The sequence below is a fragment of the Nerophis ophidion genome, linkage group LG22, assembly GCF_033978795.1.
Source record: "Nerophis ophidion isolate RoL-2023_Sa linkage group LG22, RoL_Noph_v1.0, whole genome shotgun sequence".
NCBI lineage: Eukaryota > Metazoa > Chordata > Actinopteri > Syngnathiformes > Syngnathidae > Nerophis > Nerophis ophidion.
In genome coordinates this window covers 15,225,845-15,251,677 of record NC_084632.1, presented here as the reverse complement: position 1 = coordinate 15,251,677, position 25,833 = coordinate 15,225,845, and the positions used below count along the sequence as shown (strand labels likewise).

At 39.5% G+C, this 25,833-nt stretch overlaps 1 protein-coding gene across 1 annotated transcript in view; it reads right to left on the bottom strand.

Annotated features, from left to right (window-relative positions):
- Nucleotides 1-25,833, bottom strand: part of nr5a2 (nuclear receptor subfamily 5, group A, member 2) — a 182,191-nt gene that overhangs the window by 51,464 nt on the left and 104,894 nt on the right. The window contains exons 5-6 of the mRNA XM_061883318.1: nt 25,364-25,483; nt 9,225-9,372 (exon numbers count right to left, since the gene is read on the bottom strand). Of these exons, the coding sequence (XP_061739302.1) occupies nt 9,225-9,372; nt 25,364-25,483 (268 nt within the window). The remainder of the gene's footprint in view (nt 1-9,224; nt 9,373-25,363; nt 25,484-25,833) is intronic.

Genomic DNA, 25,833 nt, shown 5'->3' with positions numbered 1-25,833 from the left:
CAATGTTATAATGAATTATTACTTAAAAATTATCACTTTAAAATGTTTTATGTGGAAAAAATATTGCATATGTTGTGTGGTTGCCGTATAAAAACATCAAAGTTTTTAAAAAAGGGCATAAAACAAACAAAAATAATAGTTCAAACTCAAAATCGACAGATATATCGGAAGTTGGTCTTGAAATTTAAGTGTTAAAAGTAAAAAACAAAACTGATAAAAATGTATCACTTTATGAGTGGTGAACCTTTCAGATCGAGCAGGCTTCATCAGTTCATGCTCATAGACTTAGTTCGGTCAGATCTATTCTAGATGTAGAATGACTTATGCCACATGTTACACATCCAGTCTCACACTATCCAGTGTCTATGTTGTACTTATTACAGAGCTTTATTGCTAAGCACTTGCTTGTAAGCCTCACGCTAACATGGCTTGCTACGGTAATGTCTGGGGGAAATTTCTCATTCTGATTGATTGATTGATTGAAACTTGTATTAGTAGATTGCACAGTTCAGTACATATTCCGTACATTTGACCACTAAATGGTAACACCAGAATAAGTTTTTCAATTTAAGTCGTTAATCAATTCATTGACGGGTAGCAGACGAAGGCTAAGAATCAACTTGCGTTAAAATTTCATATGAAGCGTTCTGTCATTTAATGGACATTTCACGTACGCTCGTTCACACCAAAACGGGGCCGTGGATTGGGAGGCCCTAAGCACAACACTCATAAGCTAAAATTGGTCAGATTAAGTCTTAATGCAGACTAGATCTGACCAATCTTAGTGTATGAGCATGAACTGATAAAGCCGGATTAGAGGCGAAATGTCTTTTAAAGTGGATCATTATCACCAGACCTATGTAAGCGTCAATATATACCTTGATGGTGCAAAAAAAAGACCAAATATTTTCTAACGGATTTCCGAACTCTAAATGGGTGAATTTTGGCGAATTAAACGCCTTCCTGTTTATTGCTCTGGTGGCAATGACGTCACCGAGGTAATACAGCCGCCATTTTCATTTTCTACACATTACACACACGGCTCTCAGCTCTGTTATTTTCTGTTCTTTCGACTATTTTTTGGAACCTTGGAGACATCATGCCTCGTCAGTGTGTTGTTGGAGGGTGTAACAACACTAACAAGGAGGGATTCAAGTTGCACCGAAGATGCGAAAGTGTCTGCCGCTACGCTAATCGATGCCAACATGTTATTTACCGGCAATGACAGACATGGCACAGAGATGTATGGATAACCTGCAGATGCATTTGCAATGATAAAGTCAACAAAATCACAAAGGTGAGTTTTGTTGATGTTGACTTATGTGCTAATCAGACCAGCTAATCGATGCTAACATGCTATTTACCGGCGGTGCTAAAGCAGACATGGCACAGAGATGTATGGATAACCTGCAGATGCATTTGCAACTATATTACGTTTCCTTCCACCCACATTCAATGCGAAAAAAACACTTACCAATCGACGGATTTGAGTTGCTCCATTGTCACAAAATGCGAAAGTCCTGATCGTTTGGTCCCCACATTTTACCGGCGATGCTAACGGAGCTATTTGGCCATGCTATGGCAATGAATGGCGTCAATAGCTATTCGCTCAATAGCTTCAGTTTCTTTTTCAATACTTTCATACTCCAACCATCTGTTTCAATACATGCGTAATCTGTTGAATCGCTTAAGCCGCTGAAATCCGAGTATGAATCCGAGCTAATTTCACTATATCTTGCTGTGGTATTCCCATTTTTTGTTTACATTGGCAGCACTGTGTGACGTCACAGGAAAATGGATAGTGTTTTCGAAAATAGCAAAAATAAGGCACTTTAAAGCTTTATTTAGGGATATTCCGGGACCGGTAAAATTTAGAAAAAAACTTCAAAAAATACAACAAGCCACTGGGAACTGATTTTTATTGTTTTTAACCCTTTTGAAATTGTGATAATGTTCCCTTTTAAGACAAACTGAACGGTCCAGTTGCAATCGATTGAATGCCCCGAGAATACAATGACCTGGATGAAGGAGATCATTCATAGACTTGGTAGAAAGGTGAATTATGTGCGGTCCCATTGAAGTATTTGGACGTTTAAAAGTAAGGTATTATCGTGATATTGTAAAGCTTTTTATAATCCCAGCAGGCTTCATCAGTTTATGCTCACAGACTAAGATTAGTCAAATCTAGTCTCAATGCAGATTTACTCAGACCAGTCTATGTGAATGAACTGATGAAGCCTGCTCGGTTCAGAGACAAAACCTTTCTATCAACTTTTTCAGGGCTTTTGTTGCCCCTGAACACTACAATTTGGAAGCATTATTCGAACTTATGTCCACAAATCTGCTTTCTCTGCTGGGAGCATTTAGCACTCCGCATCGCTCTGACAGCTCCTCTGGTTCTCCTCCCAACTGACGAGGACTGGCAGCGCCCTTCCCACCCAATTAGAGCTGACGCGGTTTGACCCGCAGATCCCAGTCGTTTGCTCACAGAACAGACTCTGACCTCTGGGCCTGCAAGTTCTTTGCCAATATGAGAGCTGCCTGTCTCTGGTTGGGATAGTTTACATCAAACACCCCACTTATGAAAGTTGATGATGTAGTTGATTTTTTTTCCATTATACCGCCGCCACTGGTACTCATGAATGTCGTGGTACCACATCAGTCCTAAACATCGAAGTGCTCACACAGCAATCACCATTTGAACCAGCTTTAATTGGCAAGATGTAAAAGACCACTTTTCACCTCTGTGCTCACCTGTCAGCTGACGATCATATAAAACAGCAGCTTGGCAGTCTTTCTATTAAGCTCTTAAGCCTTTTAAAAGGAAATCAAAGACCCATTAACAGTGTTCTGTCACAAGACAACTAGTAGTAATTCTTCACTGAACTCTGACCCGGGCTGCACTCTGTCTTTCTCTGGCTTTAATGGCTGGGACTTTACTACGACAAACACACACACACACACACACACACACACACACACACACACACACACACACACACACATATATAACCATACACATGGCCATTGCTCACAGTTTCACCAACACAGATCAATGCTAGTAGAGTGATCATCTCCAGCTTGATAGAGGACCAAGCCTTCCCTTCAGACAAGGAAAGAATGACAACACAGACAGAGGATGCCATAGATAGAGATGGATAAAGAAAGAGACAGTGACAAAATAATACAAAAAGACACGGAAAGGACGAGCATCTTCCCTCCGCAGGACTGACATCTATATCTCCTTCTATCGACACCTGGCCTAACTAAGAACTCTGTCGTTGGGGAGATTGTGAGTGACGGCCCAGCTAATGTTGGACAATAATGGGAAAAGTCAAGGTGAAGGCACAAAAAAATAGCAAGGGATGTCCACTATTGATGTATGACATGCAAAGATGAACGGTAACATGTCTAAAAACTTTAGAAATATACCTGTGACATCACCTGTCCCCTTAAACACACCACAACTAAAGGCAATATTGCAGCAGTAAAATCAGCTCTTGCATGAAGAAAAATTGCAGTCCACCGAGGATCAACAATCCAAACATCTTCATAGATATACTGCATGGATATGTGTATACATATATATATATATACATGTGTGTATATACATGTACATGTATATATTCAAGTTAAAGTTAAAGTACCAACGATCGTCACGTGTGGTGAAATTTGTTCTCTGCATTTGACCCATCCCCTTGTTCACCCCCTGGGAGGTGAGGTGAGGGGAGCAGTGGGCAGCAGCGGTGCCGCGCCTGGGAATCATTTTAGGTGATTTACCCCCATTTCCAACCCTTGATGCTGAGTGCCAAGCAGGGAGGTAATGGGTCCCATTTTCATAGCCCTTGGTATAACTCGGCCGGGGTTTGAATTCACAACCTACCGATCTCAGTGTGGACACTCTAACCACAAGGCCACTGAGTATGTACATGTGTGTGCATACATGTGTGTGTGTGTGTGTGTGTGTGTGTGTGTGTGTGTGTATATATATCCATTTTCTACCGCTTATTCCCTTTTGGGGTCGCGGGGGGGCGCTGGCGCCTATCTCAGCTACAATCGGGCGGAAGGCGGGGTACACCCTGGACAAGTCGCCACCTCATCGCAGGGCTAACACAGATAGACAGACAACATTCACACTCACATTCACACACTAGGGCCAATTTAGTGTTGCCAATCAACCTATCCCCAGGTGCATGTCTTTGGAAGTGGGAGGAAGCCGGAGTACCCGGAGGGAACCCACGCATTCACGGGGAGAACATGCAAACTCCACACAGAAAGATCCCGAGCCTGGATTTGAACCCAGGACTGCAGGAACTTCGTATTGTGAGGCAGACGCACTAACCCCTCTGCCACCGTGTGTATATATATATATATATATATATATATATATATATCTATATATATATATATATATATATATATATATATATATATATGTGTGTAGTTATACATTGTATTTATATATATATATGTGTGTGTAGTTATACATTGTATTTATATATATAAGTATATATATGTATATTTATGTATGTGTATATATATATGTATGTGTATATATGTATATGTACATATATATGTGTGTATTTATACATTGTGTATATATATATGTATGTATATATATGTATGTGTGTGTGTATATATATATATATATATATATATATATATATATATATATATATACATACATACATATATATACAATGTATAAAAACACACATATATATGTATATATATATATATATTTATACACATACATATATACATACATATGTTTATATATACATGTATATATATGCATATGTGTGTGTGTGTGTGTGTGTATATATATATGTGTTTGTATATATGTGTGTGTGTATGTATATATATATATATATATATATATATATATATATATATGTATATATATGTATATGTATATATATATATATATGTATATATATGTATATGTATATATATATATATATATATATATATGTATATATATGTATATGTATATATATATATATATATATATATATATATATATATATATATATATATGTATGTATGTATGTATGTATGTATGTTTGTATGTTTATATATACATGTGTATATGTTTATATATACATGTGTATATATGCATATATGTGTGTGTGTGTGTATATATATACTGTATATATATATATATATATATATATATATATATATATATATATATGGCTTTTTTGAAAATTAAAATTTCCTCTCGGGGATTAATAAAGTATTTCTGATTCTGATTCCGATTTTTTTCTTCCTAAAGTTTAGCTGGTGCGGCTTATATACACCTGTGCACGCTATCGTTCGGAAAACACGTTAATACATTTTTTTCGTCTTTTTACCAAAAGAGCCAAAATTCTGTTTAAAAAAATAAACCTAAATCTGGCAGTGTTCAAGAACATTGATGAAACGTTAGTCCAGTAAAAAAAAAAAAACACTTACTGTATTTTTCGGACTATAAGTCTCTGTTTTTTTTCATAGTTTGGCCGAGGGTGCGACTTATACTCTGGAGCGATTTATGTGTGAAATTATTAACACATTGCCGTAAAATTTTAAATAATATTATTTATCTCATTCACTTGAGACTAGATGTATAAGATTTCATGGGATTTATTGATTAGGAGTGACAGATTGTTTGGTAAAGGGATAGCATGTTCTATATGTTATAGTTATTTGAATGACTCTTACCATAATATGTTACGTTAACATACCAGGCACCTTCTCAGTTGGTTGTTTATCCGTCATATAACGTACACTTATTCAGCCTGTTGTTCACTATTCTTTATTTATTTTAAATTGCCTTTCAAATGTCTATTCTTGGTGTTGGGTTTTATCAAATAAATTTCCCCCAAAAATGTGACTTATACTGCAGTGCGACTTATATATGTTTTTTCCCTTCTTTATTATGCATTTTTGGCAGGTGCGACTTATACTCCGAAAAATATGGTATATTCAAAATTCTGACAATAGGAACACATTACTGAACTGGACCTTGTACAACAACAAAAAAAAAACGGTTTGGTCTTCAGTGAAAAAATGAATAATCACGTTCACATTACTCATTAAAACATGGCTTGGCTGTTATTTTAGTTCACTGACTAGGTTTAACTGGTGCCAACATCCGATACACAATAGAACGCACCCAGGCCGCAGCTGTTAAGTGGCAGCTTGACATTGACAAACAGCTGAGAGTCATGCCAGTCTGTTTATAAAGATTTGTTTTAATCAAATAATTAAGTTCTAAAATGTACTCCAAAAGGGGTTTTGAATCATACCTGGGTCCTGTTGCTTTCTATTTAGTCTCACTAGTGCACATTAAATCAGTGTTTTTCAACCTTTTTTGAGGCAAGGCACGTTTTTTTCAAAAAACAAATACAGAGACACACCACCAGCAGAAAACATAATGAAAAATGAAACTCCATCATGTCGTTGTGCGTTATTTTTAATTTTGTTTGTGTTTTCCTGTGTGGTGGTTTAGTTTTTGTTTTGCAGTGTTATTTTTGTGGCCCTTCTGTTTTGCCGGTGTTTTCCCATAGCAGTTTCATGTCTTCCTTCGAGCGCTATTTTAGTTGTTGCTATCCTTCTTTTGTGTGGACATTGTTGATAGTCATGTCATGTACAGATGTACTTTGTGGAGGCGCAAGTTTTTGCTGTCGTACAGCATTCTGTTTTTGTTTACTTTGTAGCAAATTCAGTTTGACTTTTGCTTTACATAGCCATCCCAATGCTTCATTTCCTTTTCCTTTTGTCCCTTTTTGGTTTAAGCATTTCCGTACTTTTTTACCTGCACGCTGTCTCCCGCTGTGGTCTGCATATTGGGATCACATCAAACCATCCTCGTCCCACCCGACACATTCCGACTTTTACAAAGCAGCAGGTAGTTAACCTGCGGACACCTACTGATATGGTGTATTACGTGGTTACCCCGCCGAGCTCTACACAGCAAAGACACTAAGTAACGGCACATTATTCGTAGATTATAATTATTGATGTGCAAAAAAATATTTTTTGGACCAATTAGGTGAAGTTGTGAAATTTCCCACGACACACCAGACAATATCTCAGAATGCTGGACGACAGCAAAAACCGTGGTTGAAAAACACTGCATTAAATAACCCTCATCCCTCTTTAGACTTCATCTCGGTGTTCAGCAGCCAACACAAAGCTACTTACACGCCTCATTTAGCTACACTCCGTATTAATTGGTGCTGTTGGCAATGTGCACGCCAGCTGTGTGAACATTTACTTCATCATTCCATCACACACACACCCTCATGCAGATTAGTCTATCAATCGCACACCTCTGCTCGCGAATCGATGCTAAACCTCAGGCTTTGCGATGCCGTAGTCCAAACCTCACCACTTCCACCGCAGATCCCCTCAGTAAGCTCGGCGCCACCTGTGTCGGGTTTGTTCTGTGGGAGGCCCGGGCAACGTTGGAGAACAGGCACAGCCAGGGGCGATACATATCCCCGAGGTATGTCTTTCATTATTAATGATGTTTCCGCCAAATTATTTAGACCCAGAGTCGCAGCAAAACCCTATGCCACGTAAAAACACATACCGATATAAAAAACAAACACACACTGCAGAGTCTCTTTCGGCCCTTTGCTACTCACAGTAACATTAATCCAGTGTGATTAGCAAAGTGTGAAATCTATTCCAAGCAGTTCATTAGTCCTGCTTTCTTTGTTTTTAAGCAGAAGGAGGCCGAACCAGACCGAGTTGTATGCCACCTTCAGTTTGTGTGTCCACATGTGTGTCCCTCCGAGGCTACTACTTGTAGTCTTGTTAAGAAATTGGCAGCGATCACAGTTAGTCTCTTGGCAATGTCTGACCTTGGTTTAGAGAGCCACTTAAACAACACACACACACATTCTTGTATTGTCTTGTATAAAATACTCTATATTGCCAAAAGTATTTGGCCACCCAACCAAATGATGAGAATCAGGTGTCCTAATCACTTGGCCCGGTGTATAAAATCAAGCACTTAGGCATGGAGACTGTTTCTACAAACATTTTTGAAAAAGGGCCGCTGTCAGTGATTTCCAGCATTGAACTGTCATAGGATGCCACCTGTGCAACAAATCCAGTCGTGAAATTTCCTCACTTCCAAGTATTCCAAAGTCAACTTTATTATAAGAAAAGTGAAGAGTTTGGGAACAACAGCAACTCAGCCACCGAGTTGTAGGCCACGTAAACTGACAGAGAGGGGTCAGCGGATGCTGAATTGCATAGTGCAAAGACTTTCTGCACAATCAGTTGCTGCAGAGCTCCTAACTTCATGTGACCATCCAATTAGTCCACGTAGAGTATGCAGAGAGCTTCATGGAATGGGTTTTTGTTTATATACGAATACAATACTATACTAGGTATCGATCGTATTAACATCTGGAATTGATCACCCATATTTTACATTGAAGCTTTTCCGGTTAGCTTCTTGTGTTGTCCTGCTAGGGGTGTGTGTGTGTGTGTGTGTGCGTGTGTGATGATTTGACATTCCTTTTTCCCGTTTCCTCCATTGATAATAATACTTTGAAGAAACTTAGTTTATTTGGTGGTGAGGATTGGTGTCTTAGAAGCGGCCTAACACTGTGGTTAGACAATGCCAAATACTTTTCGCCAAATATTATATATAAATGTATATGTGTATGTGTATATTAGTGTGTATATATGTGTATATATATATATATATATATATATATATATATATATATATATATATATATATTCATATATGTATAAATATGTACATATATGCATATATTTACGTATGCATGTATGTGTATGTATATATATACATATATATGTATATATGTATGTATTTACATATATGTATGTACATGTATATTTGTACATATATACACGCATACGTGTTTAAATGCATTTATATGTACAGTATATATACATACATATATATATATACATATATATATATATATATATATATATATATATATATATATATATATATATATATATATATCTCGATTCTGTTTGTTGCTCCAAATTTCATATGAAATCATATAACTCCTGCATGAGTGTAACAACAAATACGTAAATATAATTGTATCTCACTTTGTGTGCACCCCTTTTGAAGGAATCTTTCAGACGAGTACACTCTTTAGCTATATTAGCACTAAGACAATGCTGCGGTAAAGATCGGCCCGGGAACTTAAGTCCATCATCAATCATTTGCATGAACTCACCAAGGCTGAAGAGGACCAGGAACTTGAGGCAGACAAACTCTCGTTGGTCCATTTGCAGAGATCGTAGTTTGGCCACCAGCTCCTGGGCGTGGCTCAACAGATTGTTGAGGGTGGCCCCGGCCTGGGATGCGATCACTGCGTAGTCTACCTGCAAACATAAAGAACGATCTGAATCAGGTTCCTTGTTAAGTGTTTTTGTCAAACCCATTTGTGGCCTTTGATAAAGCAATGAAATAATAATCAATGAATCAATGTTTATTCATATAGCCCTAAATCACAAGTGTCTCAAAGGGCTGCACAAGTCACAACGACATCCGCGGTACAGAGCCCACATATAACAGATACATATGAAGGTGCTCGCTATATTTGCAGCTGCAGCATATTTGTCTGGGAGGCAACTCCTTAGCTGCCAGTCACTGTAAACAGCCCCGTATTAAATTTTTATATTTATTGACAATTCATTACCATAATTGACTGCGCAAGCGTTTCCAGGGAAAGGTTGATGCCGGTGTTCCCCCAAAGGAGGGTCTGTGGGAGCTCCAATTTGCAATTAAAAACACAGCAGGATTTCAAAACGTATGCACCGAGAAAGTAGGAATAAGCCGACTGTCTTCTAAAAAAAAAAAAAAAAAATCACTTTTCTTCCTCTACTAAATTGGTTTAAGATGTGAGTCCAATTAAATCCAATGTAACTCCAAGGTAACCGTACTTTTTGCAGAAAGCAAACAAGTACAAGAATTAGGGCTGAACTGAAGCTATCGATTATTTTAGTAATCGAGAATAATCAAGGGATCGGATAAAACACACTTTATAACTTCAATGCGTATTTTGGGGAAAATAGTTTAAATAAACAAAGATTTTTCTGCTTTCTATAACAGGGCCGAGTCGTACCAAAGACTATAAAAATGGGACCCATTATCTCCCTGCTTGGCACTCAGCATCAAGGGTTGGAATTGGGGGTTACATTACCGAAAATGATTCCCGAGCGTGGCCACTGCTGCTGCTCACTGCTCCCCACACCTCCCAGGGGGTGAACAAGGGGATGGGTCAAATGCAGAGAATAATTTTGCAACACCTACTGTGTGTGTGACAATCATGGGAACTTTAACTTTTTTTAAATGTATTTCTAATTGCAAACAAATCACATCAACAATGATAATGCACTTTTAATTAAAAATAATAACAAGTTCGCCGCCACACTGATCACAGCACTTACATATCACCTAATACCACCATACCACTACTAATTTGTGCTCTATTGCAACGTCCTTGCGGAAACTATGTCCGCGTATTTAAAGTTCCACGGAAATTATACGGTCCTGATTTACATGTACATTTTTATTAGTTACACTTAAACGATTAATGGAAGCAAGATAATATACAGTGGGGCGCTTTAGCTCGGTTGGTAGAGTGGCCGTGCCAGCAACTTGAGGGTTGCAGGTTCGATTCCCGCTTCCGCCATCCTTTAGACCAAATGCCGTTGTGTCCTTGGGCAAGACACTTTACCCACCTGCTCCCAGTGCCACCCACACTGGTTTGAATGTAACTTAGATATTGGGTTTCACTATGTAAAGCGCTTTGAGTCACTAGAGAAAAAGCGCTATATAAATATAATTCACTTCACTTCACTACAGTGCGTCCGGAAAATATTCACAGCGCCTGACTTTTTCCACATTTTGTTATGTTACAGCTTTATTTCAAAATTTAATATATCCAATTTTGTCCTCTAAATTCTATGGACAATAGCTCATAATGACAATGTGAGAAGTTATTTTTTTAAATATTTTTTTGCCGAAAAACAAAAAGATGGCAAATATTCACAGCCTTTGCTCAATGGTTTGAGCTCCCACCCTGAGATCGATAGGTCGCAAGTTCAAACCCTGGCCGAGTCATACCAAATACTATAAAAATGGGACCCATTACCTCCCTGCTTGGCACTCAGCATCAAGGGTTGGAATTGGGGGTTAAATCGCTGATATTATTCCCGAGTGAAGCCACCACAGCTGCTCATTGCTCCCCTCACCTCCCAGGGGGTGGAACAAGGGGGTGTGTCAAATGCAGAGAGCAATTTCTTGACAATCAGGGGTACTTAACTTTTTTGATGCACAGAAACATCCTGGATGAAAACCAACACTTTCAATCAAAATCTGATGGAGTTTTAGAGGTGCTGCAAAGAGAAACGGGCAAAAATAGGTGTGCCATGTTTATAGGATTGAATGCAGAAAGACTTGAGGATGTAATTGCTGCCAAAGGTGCATCAAGAAATTATTGAGTAAAGGCTTTGAACATGTATGTACATTTTTTGTTTTTTATTTTAAATAAATCGACACATTTTTCCAATGGGGTATTGTGGGTAGAATTTTGAGGGCAACAATTATTTTTTTCCATAAGGCTGTAACATAACATGTGGAAAAAGCTGTGAATATTTTCCGGATGAACTGTAAAACAAAGCTTTTTCTAATCAAATTAATCGATATAATGGATTCATTTTTGCAGCCTTAAAAAGGGTATCCCTTGTTGTAAAAGTCAACAGTCAAGGGTAAACATGTAATATGTGACGCGGCACTCCTAAAGAACAATTTCATTCTGATTGTGCTCTATCCCTTTTCATACCGACTGCTTTTGTCTTTGATTTTTTTAGTTTTTCATTTTAAATATATGAGTACATTTTTGCAAAAACAACTTTTTACATTGTTTTTATGGGGTATTGTGTGTAGAATTTTGAGGACAAACATACATTTATTCCAATAAGGCTGTAACATAATAACATGTGGAACAAGCTGCGAATACTTTCGGGATGCACTGTAAGTCAAATATTTTTCTAATCAAATTAATCGATATAATGGATTCATCTTTCCCGATTTATAAAAGTCAAAAGTCAAGGGCAAACATGTAATATTTGACACTGCACTTCTAAAAAACAATTTTTTTCTGACCGTACACCATCCCTTTTCTTACAGACTGCTTTTGACTTTGATATTTTAGTTTTTCATTTTAAATAAATGGGCACATTTTTGCAAAAACAACTTTTTACATTGTTTTTATGGGGTATTGTGTGTAGAATTTTGAGAAAAAACATGCATTTATTCCAATACGGCTGTAACAAAATAACATGTGGAACAAGCTGTGAATACCTTCCGGATGCACTGTAAATCAAATATTTTTCTAATCAAATTAATCGATATAATGGATTCATCTTTCCTTAGTTGTAAAAGTCAAGAGTCAAGGGTAAACATCTAATACGTGACGCTGCACTCCTAAACAAATATTATTTTCTGACCGTACTCCATCCCTTTTCTTACTGACTGCTTTTGATTTTGATATTTTAGTTTTTCATTTTAAATAAATGGGCAAATGTTTGCAAAAATATATTTTTACATTGTTTTCATGGGGTATTGTGTGTAGAATTTTGAGGACAGACATGAATTTATTCCAATAAGGCTGTGACATAATAACATGTGGAACAAGCTGTGAATACCCTACGGATGCACTGTAAATCAGACATGTTTCTTATCAAATTAATCAATATAATAGATTCATCTTTCCCTAGTTGTAAAAGTCAAAAATCAAGGGTAAACATCTAATATGTGATGCTGCACTCCTAATGAAAAATTTTATGCTGACCGTGCTCCATCCCTTTTCTTACCGACTGCTTTTGTCTTTGATTTTTTAGTTTTTCATTTTAAATATATGGGTACATTTTTGCAAATCAACTTCTTACATTGTTTTTTATGGGGTATTGTGTGTATAATTTTGAGGACAAACATGAATTTATTCCAATAAGGCTGTAACATAAAAACATGTGGAACAAGCTGTGAATCTCTTCCGGATACACTGTAAATCAAATATTTTTCTAATCAAATTAATCGATATAATGGATTCATCTTTGCCTAATTGTAAAAGTCAAAAGTCGAGGGTAAACATGTAATATTTGACGCTGCACTTCTAAAAAAACGTTTTTTTCTGACCGTACTCCATCTGTTTTCTTACTGACTTCTTTTGTCTTTGATATTTTAGTTTTTCATTTTAAATAAATGGGCAAATGTTTGCAAAAAGATATTTTTACATTGTTTTCATGGGGTATTGTGTGTAGAATTTTGAGGACAGACATTAATTTATTCCAATAAGGCTGTAACATAATAACATGTGGAACAAGCTGTGAATAACTTCCGGATGCACTGTAAGTCAAATATTTTTCTAATCAAATTAATCGATATAATGGATTCATCTTTCCCTAGTTGTAAAAGTCAAAAGTCGAGGGTAAACGTGTAATAAAGAACAATTTTATTATGACCGTGCTGCACCACTTTTCTTACCGACCTGCTTTCGTCCCCCTCTTTTGCTTTTTTTCCTACAATCCCAACGGTGAGAGTTATGGCTCAAGCGAGAAGCAGACGCTGCCCCCTTTCCAAAGTGTCAATCAATTTACATAAAATCAACTGCGCATGAAATAACTTCGTTGAAGGATTGGAGCGTTGATGGTGATGCCTGCGGTTATTGCCTCCTGGCCTGAAGTACACAGAGAGGGGAAAACACTATCATGCCACTATAGCAGAGTTAGCACTAACCCCACTGACCTGCATATCAATCAATCAATCAATACTACTTTATTATACCTCCTGCAGAGACATGCTGGGTTAATATATAAATAAAGCCTCTGATTTAAACCCATCCTCAACCACCACGGACTGGTTTGAAGCGTGTGAACTGCGGGGTTGAAAGTAAAATAAATATGTGTGCTGGTTGTCGTTTAAATTTCACGGACACCGGCGGCGTTGCGCTGTCAAAAACATCAGCGTTGTCGTATTGGAGACCGGCGACGGTGCTGCGAGGCCTTGCTTAATCATTCAGCAGCTCGGCCCATTTGTCATTTTATCTTTTGCATGCATTTTAATAAGCTCAAGTCCGAGTTTGATCTATGACAGGAAGAAGAAGCGGCCTCCTTTCTCCCCAAACTGAAAATGCACATCTATTTGCGCCTACGTCGCCGACCCTGAAAATGACGTCCATGTTCACTTGAGACAAATGTCAAGTTAAATTATGCATGCATTTGATTTATCAGGAGATACCAGTGGGCTTGTTCCGTCTCGCTTTGTTCCATAAATAAAGTGCGCAAAGAACTTTATAGTCAATCAATCAATCAATCAATGTTTACTTATATAGCCCTAAATCACTAGTGTCTCAAAGGGCTGCACAGACCACCACGACATCCCCGGTAGGCCCACATAAGGGCAAGGAAAACTCACACCCAGTGGGACATTGGTGACAATAATGACCCAGTGGGACGTCGGTGACAATGATGACTATGAGAACCTTGGAGAGGAGGAAAGCAATGGATGTCGAGCGGGTCTAACATGATACTGTGAAAGTTCAATCCATAATGGATCCAACACAGTCGCGAGAGTCCAGACCAAAGCGGATCCAACACAGCAGCGAGAGTCCCGTTCACAGCGGAGCCAGCAGGAAACCATCCCAAGCGGAGGCGGATCAGCAGCGCAGAGATGTCCCCAGCCGATACACAGGCGAGCAGTACATGGCCACCGGATCGGACCGGACCCCCTCCACAATAGTGCATCGATTAATCCAGTGCAGTGGTTTCTTAACCTTGTTGGAGGTACCGAACCCCCCCAGTTTGATATGCTTCATTAAATAAAAATAAAATGTTTTAGTTTTTTTCAAATTCAAGAAAAAGTTCTATGTTTTTGGCAAGGGAGTAGGTTTGATTTTGAGATTGGTGGGGACACAAAAGTGCACCAAGGCAGCACTCTGAAAGTTTACGTTTTTTTTTTTTTTTACATTAGCAATCATAATTTCACGTCATGCAGATGTTTATAGGGTAAAGTAACTAAAATGAAAGCAAAGGAGACAACTTCGAAGAGTTCTCATCTTTACTCTTTAGTGTAGGGCTGTAGTGCAACTGTGCATCATACTGTCAATTAACATAGCCTACTGTCCATCAACAACATCAGAATTACATTCATGCAATACAACATTGTAAACAAACATAAATGAACTGTAATAAACTTTTCCCCAACTCGTGATTAAATCACTCACAATTTTTCCCTTCATCTACTTCTTTCTATTGCTGCTTTTGTACTGTAAATATGTTACATGAAACTAAAAAAAATTCCAAAAATAAAACGGAAAGGTGAAATCCGGCGATCTGATTGGCTGTTAACCGTGGTTTAAATATTGAGCACGGCTACTATTCTAAAGCCTTATCACAGCGTAGGCTATCACTCCGCCTCAGGCACGTATGACTGGTATGAATGGAAGTTGTTGTCACGTATCCATGACAACGGACTGATGCAGTCCGGAGAAAAAGACAGCTGATGTTTTTACGATGTTAAAAAACGGACTAAAGTAGTTGAATTCACATGTTTAAGGTTAACTTTCACCTACGGGGAGGGTTAACAATGGTAGAGGGGACTGAGCATTGACTTTCACCTGGAAAAAAAGCGTAGGAAAAGACGAGATGCAGTGCTAATTTGGAGCTAACGTCTGGATAGGTGGGACTGTTTTTTCCACAGTGAGGAGTGACAGCGGGGACAGCCAATCACACGTAAGTTAGCATGAAAGTGGCAACCAATCAGGGAGCGATATTTAGGTTAGAGGCGGGACTTCTAGCAGAGACCGACATTTAACCCATTCTGTGCCATAATTATTGACTAAACATTACGGGCAGCGGTTGTATTGATAGTGACTGCACAGTAGCGGCTGGATATTGGTAGGGAAGTGTCCCTAGCGTCCCTACCCAATTCTACGCCCTTGGTTTTTGGTAACACTTTAGTATAGCGAACATATTCTAAGCAACAAAGACTTTATTTTGTCATGATCTGTGGTCCGGATCATGTTTTTGTTATATTTTTGTTAGTTTTTGGACTCTTTTAGTTCCTATTTTGCGCTCCCTTGTTTTGTTTGGTTGCCATGCCGACTTATTATTTTCACCTGCCTCTGGTGTTCGGACCGCGCACCCGTTTCTAATCAAGACCCTCATTTAAGCCTGTATTCGCCAGTCATTCGGCCTGACGTCATTGCTTGTTTTCATGCCATACCACAGTTCAAGTCTTGTTTACTTCATGCCACAGTTTTGTGTTTGTTTGAAGCCGTAGTCGTCACGTTCGGTGCGCATTGAGATGCGCGGAGGTGTCAACTCAAGATGCATGGGACCAGACAAGCAAGTTAGCAGGAAGGAGCTGGTTTATTGTATAACAAATGATAAAAGAACACTGATGCAAAGAAAAAAGAAAGCGCGTGCAACGCACGGGGAGCTAGGCTAACACTAGCACTGGGTAAAAGTCGTGCGCCCAAAAGCTAAGGTGGAACTTAGCAAGCCAAAAACAGGACCAGATAATTGAACGTGCATGTTGCATAAAGCAAGTGAAGAACTCAGGCAGAAAAAAGGGAGGAGGCAGGTATAAATACAGAAACGGTAATCAAAAACAGGTGTGCGCTGGGCGTCAGTGCAGGTGGAACAAATGAAGTTGCTATGGTGACGAATACAAAAAAGGAAGTGCTCAAATACTGGGATCGGCAGAGTCCAAAACGTGATCAAAACATACACAAAAACAAACAACAAACGATCCATTTAGTGGATCGTGACAGTAGTTTCTGTTTGTTAGCTTCATGCCACAGTTTTGTGTTTGTTCCACACCATAGTTTATGTTTGTTTATCTCATGCTCTGCCAAGATTTATCCAGTTAATAAATATGTTCCTACCTGCAAGCCTTGTCTGGAATAGTCCGTTTGCATCCCGGGAGAACAAACCTTGCAGTAAGCTGCGACCCCTCCGTCATGACAGAATGATCATAAGTCGGTATGGTAACCAAACAAAACAAGGGAGCGCAAACAGGAACTAAATGAGTCCAAAAACTAACAAAACCATAACCCGGACCATAGACCATGTCAAATTTAGAGTTATTTGGACACTAGGGGAACATATTCTAAGTAATAAAGACTTATTCAGAGTTATTTGGTTAGGATTGGGGTTATAATAAGGCCATGCCGAATAAGGCATTAACAAGTACTTAATAATGACTAGTTAATAGCCAATATGTTACTAATTTTCATGATAATAAGAAACTAATTAACGCTGAATATGTTCCCCATACTTAAGTGTTACCATGTTTTTTTTTTACTGGTGCACAAATTGAACCGTGCATGAAAATCACCTTCTTCAAACAACAAAAGCAGCACAGTGGATAAACTCACAACAAATTACACACCTGCAAATCAGTCTGACTTCTGCTGTTGCCGTATCCGTAATAGGCCGATAGGGAGAAGTTTTTATTTACACGATGAGTCGGGCGTGTTTCGACCTCCACCGAACCCCTGAGGCCGACTCACCGAACCCCTAAGGTTCGATCGAACCCAGGTTAAGAACCACTGATCCAGTGGTTCTCAAATGGGGTTACTTGAAGGTATGCCTAGGTGTACGTGAGATTTTTTTTTAAATATTCTAAAAATAGCAACAATTCAAAAATCCTTTATTAATATCCATCCATCCATTTTTTACCGCTTATCCCCTTTGGGTTTGTGGTGGGCGCTGGTGCCTACCTCAGCTACAATCGGGCGGAAGGCGGTGTAAACCCTGGACAAGTCGTCACCTCATCGCAACCTTTATAAATATATTTATTGAATAATACTTCAACAAAATATAAATGTAAGTTCATAAACTGTGAGAAGAAATGCAACAATGCAATATTCAGTGTGTTATGATCCGCTGCCCGGATCATATCATGATTTAGATTTTTGAGTCTTTTTGTGTTTTCTGTTGGTTTTGGACTCCTTCGGTTCCTGTTTTGTGCACCTCTCAGTTGGTTTCCATGGTTACTCATTATTTTCACCCACCGCTTTCCTGACGTGCACCTGTTTTGTGATTACTGTCATTATTTAGCCTGCCTTCTCCCTTCAGTCTTTCTTGCTTCCTAATTTGTCTTTGTATACAACAAGTGACAAATTTTGTTCCCGGTTCTGCTTATGCTAGCTTCCATGCGAAGCCCATTTTGTTTTTCTAGCTCCCATGCTAGTTCGTTTGGTTTTGTCAAAGCCTGATTTGTATTTTAAATAAATCATTTCCTCCAAGTCCGAGTCCATGCTTCTCGCCCGGAAAAGGGTGGAGTGCCATCTCCGGGTTGGGGCAGATTTAGATTTTTGAGTGTTTTTGTGTTTTCTGTTGGTTTTGGACTCCTTCGGTTCCTGTTTTGTGCACCTCTCAGTTGGTTTCCATGGTTACTTAATATTTTCACCCGCCGCTTGCTCCTGATGTGCACCTGTTTTGTGATTACTGTCATTATTTAGCCTGCCTTCACCCTTTGTACAACAAGTGACGACTTTTGTTCCCGGTTCTGCTTATGGTAGCTTCCATGCTAAGCCCATTTTGTTTTTCTAGCTCCCATGCTAGTTCGTTTGGTTTTGTCAAAGCCTGATTTATATTTTAAATAAATCATTTCCTCCAAGTCCGAGTCCATGGTTCTCGCCCGGAAAAGGGTGGAGTGCCATCTCCGGGTTGGGGAGGATTTAGATTTTTGAGTCTTTTTGTGTTTTCTGTTGGTTTTGGACTCCTTTGGTTCCTGTTTTGTGTACCTCTCAGTTGGTTTCCATGGTTACTTAATATTTTCACCCGCCGCTTGCTCCTGATGTGCACCTGTTTTGTGATTACTGTCATTATTTAGCCTGCCTTCTCCCTTTGTACAAAAAGTGACGACTTTTGTTCCCGGTTCTGCTTATGCTAGCTTCCATGCTAAGCCCATTTTGTTTTTCTAGCTCCCATGCTAGTTCGTTTGGTTTTGTCAAAGCCTGATTTATATTTTAAATACATAATTTCCTCCAAGTCCGAGTCCATGCTTCTCGCCCGGTTGGGGAGGATTTAGATTTTTGAGTGTTTTTGTGTTTTCTGTTGGTTTTGGACTCCTTCGGTTCCTGTTTTGTGCACCTCTCAGTTGGTTTCCATGGTTACTTATTATTTTCACCCGCTGCGTGCTCCTGACGTGCACCTGTTTTGTGATTACTGTCATTATTTAGCCTGCCTTCTCCCTTTGTACAACAAGTGACGACTTTTGTTCCCCGTTCTGCTTCTGCTAGCTTCCAAGCTAAACCCATTTTCTTTTTCTAGCTCCTATGCTAGTTAGTTTGGTTTTGTCAAACCCTGATTTATATCTTAAATAAATAATTTCCTCCAAGTCCGAGTCCATGGTTCCCGCCCGGAAAAGGGTGGGGTGCCATCTTTTGGTTGGGGAGGAGATCTTGCCCCAAGTGGAGGAGTTCAAGTACCCCGGAGTCTTATTCACGAGTGAGGGGAGAGTGTATCGTGAGATCGACAGGCGGATCGGTGCGGCGCTGTATTGATCCGTTGTGGTGAAGAAGGAGCTAAGCCGGAAGGCAAAAACTCTCTCAATTTACCGGTCGATCTATGTTCCCATCCTCACCAATGGTCATGAGCTTTGGGTTATGACAGAAGCGACTGAAATAAGTTTCCTCCGCCGGGTGGTGGGGCTCTCCCTTAGAGATAGGGTGAGAAGCTCTGCCATCTGGGAGGAACTCAAAGTAAAGCTGCTGTTCCTCCACATCGAGAAGAGCCAGATGAGGTGTTTCGGGTATCTGGTCAGGATGCCACCCGACGTGCCCGAGGTGTTTCGGTCACGTACGACCGGTAGGAGGCCACGGGGAAGACCCAGGACACATTGGGAAGTCCTTGGATGAAGTGGCTGGGGAGAGGGAAGTCTGGGCTTCCCTGCTTAGGCTGCTGCCCCCGCGACCCAACCCCGGATAAGCGGAAAAGACGAATGGATGGAAACTTATAAAATTGCAATTGAAATAGATAAGCAAGTAACTTTGAAACCTTTATAGTTTGCTTTATGGAGTCAATGTGCCCCCAGAAATGAACAACAACCTACATCATTAGCAAAATTATTATAAATATAGTGCATTGTTACAAATTGTCTGTGTGCAGGTTGCTTTGGGTGATTCTACAACCGTATTGCAAATGTCCCCGGTGATACGCTGTCACTCCTGGCCAAGCAGAGGATAATAAGAGATAATGAACCGGTTCAAATCTTCATGCATTCATGATTCATTTATGTACACGCACACACATGCACTTGCCTTCTCCAACAGCAGGTGTCCATTCACCAAAGTATGCAAAGTCCCTATCAGCCTCTCATTCTCCTCTATACTGCTGCCATCTCTTAAGACTCTCTTCCCCTCGTCGTCACCTTTGCAGCCAGCTTGACTTCTGATCGCCAAATTGCGCTTCAATTATTGCGACTTCACCACATCGCTGATTTATTTGAAAAAACTAATAATATCCTACATATTTTTGGCCTAAACTAAATGTTATATTATTGTATTATTTATGTGATGTATGCATAACAGTGATTTATTTGTGTGGAATGACAGGGCACATAATGCCAATGTGTGGCACTAGAGCTCAGTAGGTTGTGAGTTCAAACCCCAGCCGAGTCATACCAAAGACTATAAAAATGGGACCCGTTACCTCCCTGCTTGGCACTCGGCATTAAGGGTTTGGAATTGGGGGTTAAATCACCAAAAATTATTCCCGGGCATGCTGCTCACTGCTCCCCTCACCTCCCAGGGGGTGATCAAGGGTGATGGGTCAAATGCAGAGAATAATTTCATTTCGCCACACCTAGTGTGTGTGTGACAATCATTTGGCACTTTTTTTTAACAAAGCCCAGTTCTAATTTAGAGGATTGACCCGGGTGTAATGAAGTATTTTCAACGTAATGTTTTAGTGGGCGGGTGATGCCGATAGTAGGAGGATACTCCGGGCTATTGGTTAGTTCTGTAATCCACAGGAGAAAACATTCAAGGCTACTACCGTAGCAAGGTGGTTCATATAACCCTATTTGTCGCAGTTTACCTGACACATGAAACGTGACAAACTATCCAGTTTAGCACCCAGACAACATTAGAGTGTTGAATATGTTAAAATGCGTTTTGTGGCAATTCCAAACGTCAATTGCTTTTCAATTATTTTCCTTTACCCATAAATACGCAAATACGGTGTTAGCTTTCACTGTTATGCTGATGACACCCAACTCTACATGCCCCTAAAGCTGACCAACACACCGGACTGTAGTCAACTGGAGGCGTGTCTTAATGAAATTAAACAATGGATGTCCGCTAATTTTTTGCAACTTAACGCCAAAAAAACGGAAATGCTGATTATCAGTCCTGCTAGACTCCGACCTCTATTTATTAATACAACTTTAACATTTGACAACCAAATAATTAAACAAGGTGACTCGGTAAAAAATCTGGGTATTATTTTCGACCCAACTCTCTCCTTTGAGTCACACATTAAAAGCGTTACTAAACCGGCCTTCTTTCATCTCCGTAATATCGCTAAAATTCGCTCCATTTTGTCCACTAACGACGCTGAGATCATTATCCATGCGTTTGTTACGTCTCGTCTCGATTACTGTAACGTATTATTTTCGGGTCTCCCCATGTCTAGCATTAAAAGATTACAGTTGGTACAAAATGCGGCTGCTAGACTTTTGACAAGAACAAGAAAGTTTGATCACATTACGCCTGTACTGGCTCACCTGCACTGGCTTCCTGTGCACTTAAGATGTGACTTTAAGGTTTTACTACTTACGTATAAAACACTACACGGTCTAGCTCCATCCTATCTTGCCGATTGTATTGTACCATATGTCCCGGCAAGAAATCTGCGTTCAAAAGACTCCGGCTTATCAGTGATTCCCAAAGCCCAAAAAAAGTCTGCGGGCTATAGAGCGTTTTCTGTTCGGGCTCCAGTACTCTGGAATGCCCTCCCGGTAACAGTTCGAGATGCCACCTCAATAGAAGCATTTAAGTCTCACCTTAAAACTTATTTGTATACTCTAGCCTTTAAATAGACCTCCTTTTTAGACGAGTTGATCTGCCGCTTCTTTTCTTTTTCTCCTCTGTCTCCTCCTCCCTTGTGGAGGGGGTCTGGTCCGATGACCATGGATGAAGTACTGGCTGTCCAGAGTCGGGACCCAGGATGGACCACTCGTCGGGACCCAGTATTGACTGCTCGCCTGTGTATCGGTTGGGGACATCTGTACCATGCTGATCCGACTCCGCTTGGGATGGTTTCTCGCTGCTGTCTTGGATCCGCTTTGAACTGAACTCTCGCGGCTGTGTTGGATCCACTATGGATTGAACTTTCACAGTATCATGTTAGACCCGCTCGACATCCATTGCTTTCGGTCCCCTAGAGGGGGAGGGGTTGCCCACATTTGAGGTCCTCTCCAAGGTTCTCATAGTCATCATTTTCACTGGCGTCCCACTGGGTGTGAGTTTTCCTTGCCCTTATGTGGGTTCTTTCGAAGATGTCGCAGTCGTAGTGGTTTGTACAGTCCTTTAAGACATTTGTGATTTAGGGATATATAAATAAACATTGATTGATGGATTGATTAAATGGGGCGTATGAAACCCTTACCCGACTGTATATTGGGTGAAACGTGTGTAGAGACGACTATATTTGTGGAATATATTTTATATAGCGCTTTTCTCTAGTGACTCAAAGCGCTTTACATAGTGAAACCCAATATCTAAGTTACATTTAAACCAGTGTGGCTGGCACTGGGAGCGGGTGGGTAAAGTGTCTTGCCCAAGGACACAACGGCAGTGACTAGAATGGCGGAAGGGGGGATCGAACCTGGAACCCTCAAGTTGCTGGCACGGCCACTCTACCAACCGAGCTATATTTAATCTCTTTTAATTTCTAAAATATGTGTCTTATTTCATGTTTAAATGGCTTTTCTTTTGTTGAAATATGTTTTTAAAAGTTATTTATACTCTAAATATGGAAATATTTGATTCAATAATAATAATAATGCTATTCTGTGGAAATGTGTTTACCATGGTCAGACCTAGGGTTGTCCAGATACAAGGTACCAAAATGTAATTCAATAATTTTCAAAACAAAGGGAACCCCAAACAAAATATCATTAATGGATTTATTTTAGCAAAAAATCTTATGACATATTAAAAATATGTTTCCTATTGCAATCAAAGAACAGTTTTGTATTAGATAGTGGACACACTGGACAACTTATATTTTAGTAGTAAAATAGCAAACAAAGGCTCTTAATTTGTCTGCTAACATATGCAGTAACATTATCATTTCGTATTCTGTTATTTTGTCAAAATTATTAGGGACAAGCCATAGAACATTTATTATTTTCTACTTGTTAATTTACTGTTAATTACTGCTTATTTTTTTCTTTAACAGTTCTATCTACACTTCTGTTAAAATGTAATAATCACTAATTAGTCTGTTGTTTAATGCTTTACATACATACATTATGGGTGATACTACCAATTCTGGCACCAATCCAATACCAAGTAGATACAGGATCATACATTGGTCATATTTAAAGTTTTCCTTTATGTCCAGAGAAATATTTCCTGAGTTTCTAAACAATGAAAAGTGACAACAATTTTTGAGATAAGACAAAATATCGATAAACAGCTCTTGTACTTTGTATCGTTACAACCGTTACTTTGTTTCGTATAAATCCACTTATGTTTTTACCAAAAAATTCAGGAGTGCTTGCTTGGTGTTAGCAGTTAGCTATTGTATCCTCCTACGGTGTGTAGTGAAGCATGTTTAGACATTCTTGTAGCCGTACTCGTATGTAACGTACTTTATTAGTTGTCACAAAGGTGAGGATTAGTTATTCACAAGTAGCTAAAACACTGCTGACTGTGTATTGACATTAGCCGCTTGCTAGCTAGCCATGTTTAAAACGCCGCTTCAGGGTAAAAAGTTTCACGTTTATTGCCTGTTCTTTAGCCAAAATATATCCATACTCCCACTTATGTCTCCACAGTTTGTCCGCTAATCGATGCTAACATGCTATTTACCGGCGGTGCTAAGGAAGACATGGCACAGAGATGTATGGATAACCTGCAGATTCATTTGCAACGATAAAGTCAACGAAATCACAAAGGTGAGTTTTGTTGACGTTGTTGACTTATGTGCTAATCAGACATATTTGGTCGCGGCGTCACTGCCAGCTAATCGATGCTAACATGCTATTTAGGCTAACTGTATGTACATTTGAAACTATATTACGTTTCCTTCCAGACAAATTTAATGCGAAACAAACACTTACCAATCGACGGATTTAAGTTGCTCCAGTGTCACAAGATGCAAAAGTCTTGATCGTTTGGTCCGCACATTTTACCGGCAATGCTAACGCAGCTATTCGGTCATGCTATGGCTATGAATAACGTCAATAGCTATTCGCTCAATAGCTTCAGTTTCTTCTTCAATACTTTCATACTCCAACCATCCGTTTCAATACATGCGTAATCTGTTGAATCGCTTAAGCCCCCGAAATCCGAGTCTGAATCCGAGCTAATGTCGCTATATCTTGCTGTGGTATTCGCCATTGTTTGTTTACATTGGCAGCACTGTATGACGTCACAGGAAAATGAACAGTGTCTTGGCAGAGACCGGTAAAATTTTGAAAAAAACTTCAAAAAATACAACACGCCACTGGGAACTGATTTTTATTGTTTTTAACCATTTTGAAGTTGTGATAATCGTCCCTTTTAAGTAAAAAAAAAAAAAGAAGTAAAACAACTCCAAAAGTATCTATGCTTCACCACACATCACTGATCTCACGTAATAATTACTGTATTTCCTTGAATTGCCGCCGGGGCGCTAATTCATTTAATTGAATTAACCTCTTCTCACTCCTGCGCTTATCAAAGGCATGCGGTAAAAGTAAGCATGCGCTAATTATTTTAAAACCTCTTCTCGCTCCGGCACTTACCAAAGGCATGCCGTAAAAATTTGAGTGTGATGTAAGCTAGGACCTTAAATCCTACTGAATAGCTCTTAATCTTCTTCCCTTTATGCGATTTCAAATTACCGGTGTTGAAATCAGCCTCCTCCATTTTGAAAATGATGACAGGGGAAGTGTCACTCGTGACGTCACAAGTTTGACCAGGCGGTAATACTAAGCATGCGATAATTATTTTGCGATAATTATTTTGCGAAGCAGGCGCATACTATATGCCCTGCGGCAATTCGAGGAAATACGGTGTATTTGATCTAAAAGCAGAATCTCTTTGAGTCAAGATCAACTAATCGGGGCGTTTGGATTTCTTACCTGTTGGCCAGTGACCAATAAAATGGAGCCCTCTTTGGCATGTACCACCTGCCTAAAGACATGGTCGAGAATGAGGAGCTCACTCCAGCAGTTCTGTAGAAGTTTCATCTGGTCATCGACCTGTTTGGAAACAAAGCAAAAACCCCTAAGTTGCTGGTGGTAACAAGGTTCGTACTTCAGGGATGAGCTTCAGAACATGAAGCATCAATCCTAAACAGCTGAGTTGATGTGTTCACAGTTCTATGGCTATTGATTTACTCTCACACCACATATTGTTTTTTCAGTCTCGGAACAAAACTGAAACGCATGCACTCCAAAGCGTTCTCATGTGAATCGTTCCTCATTCGGTCAGTACTTTACTGCCTGCCTGTTTAAAAATAGGTTTCTCTGTTTGCCCATCGCCAATAGTTTCTGAGTGATCCCACAGCCTGCTGAATTGCAGCCGTTGGCTCCCATGGACCTGCCAGGTG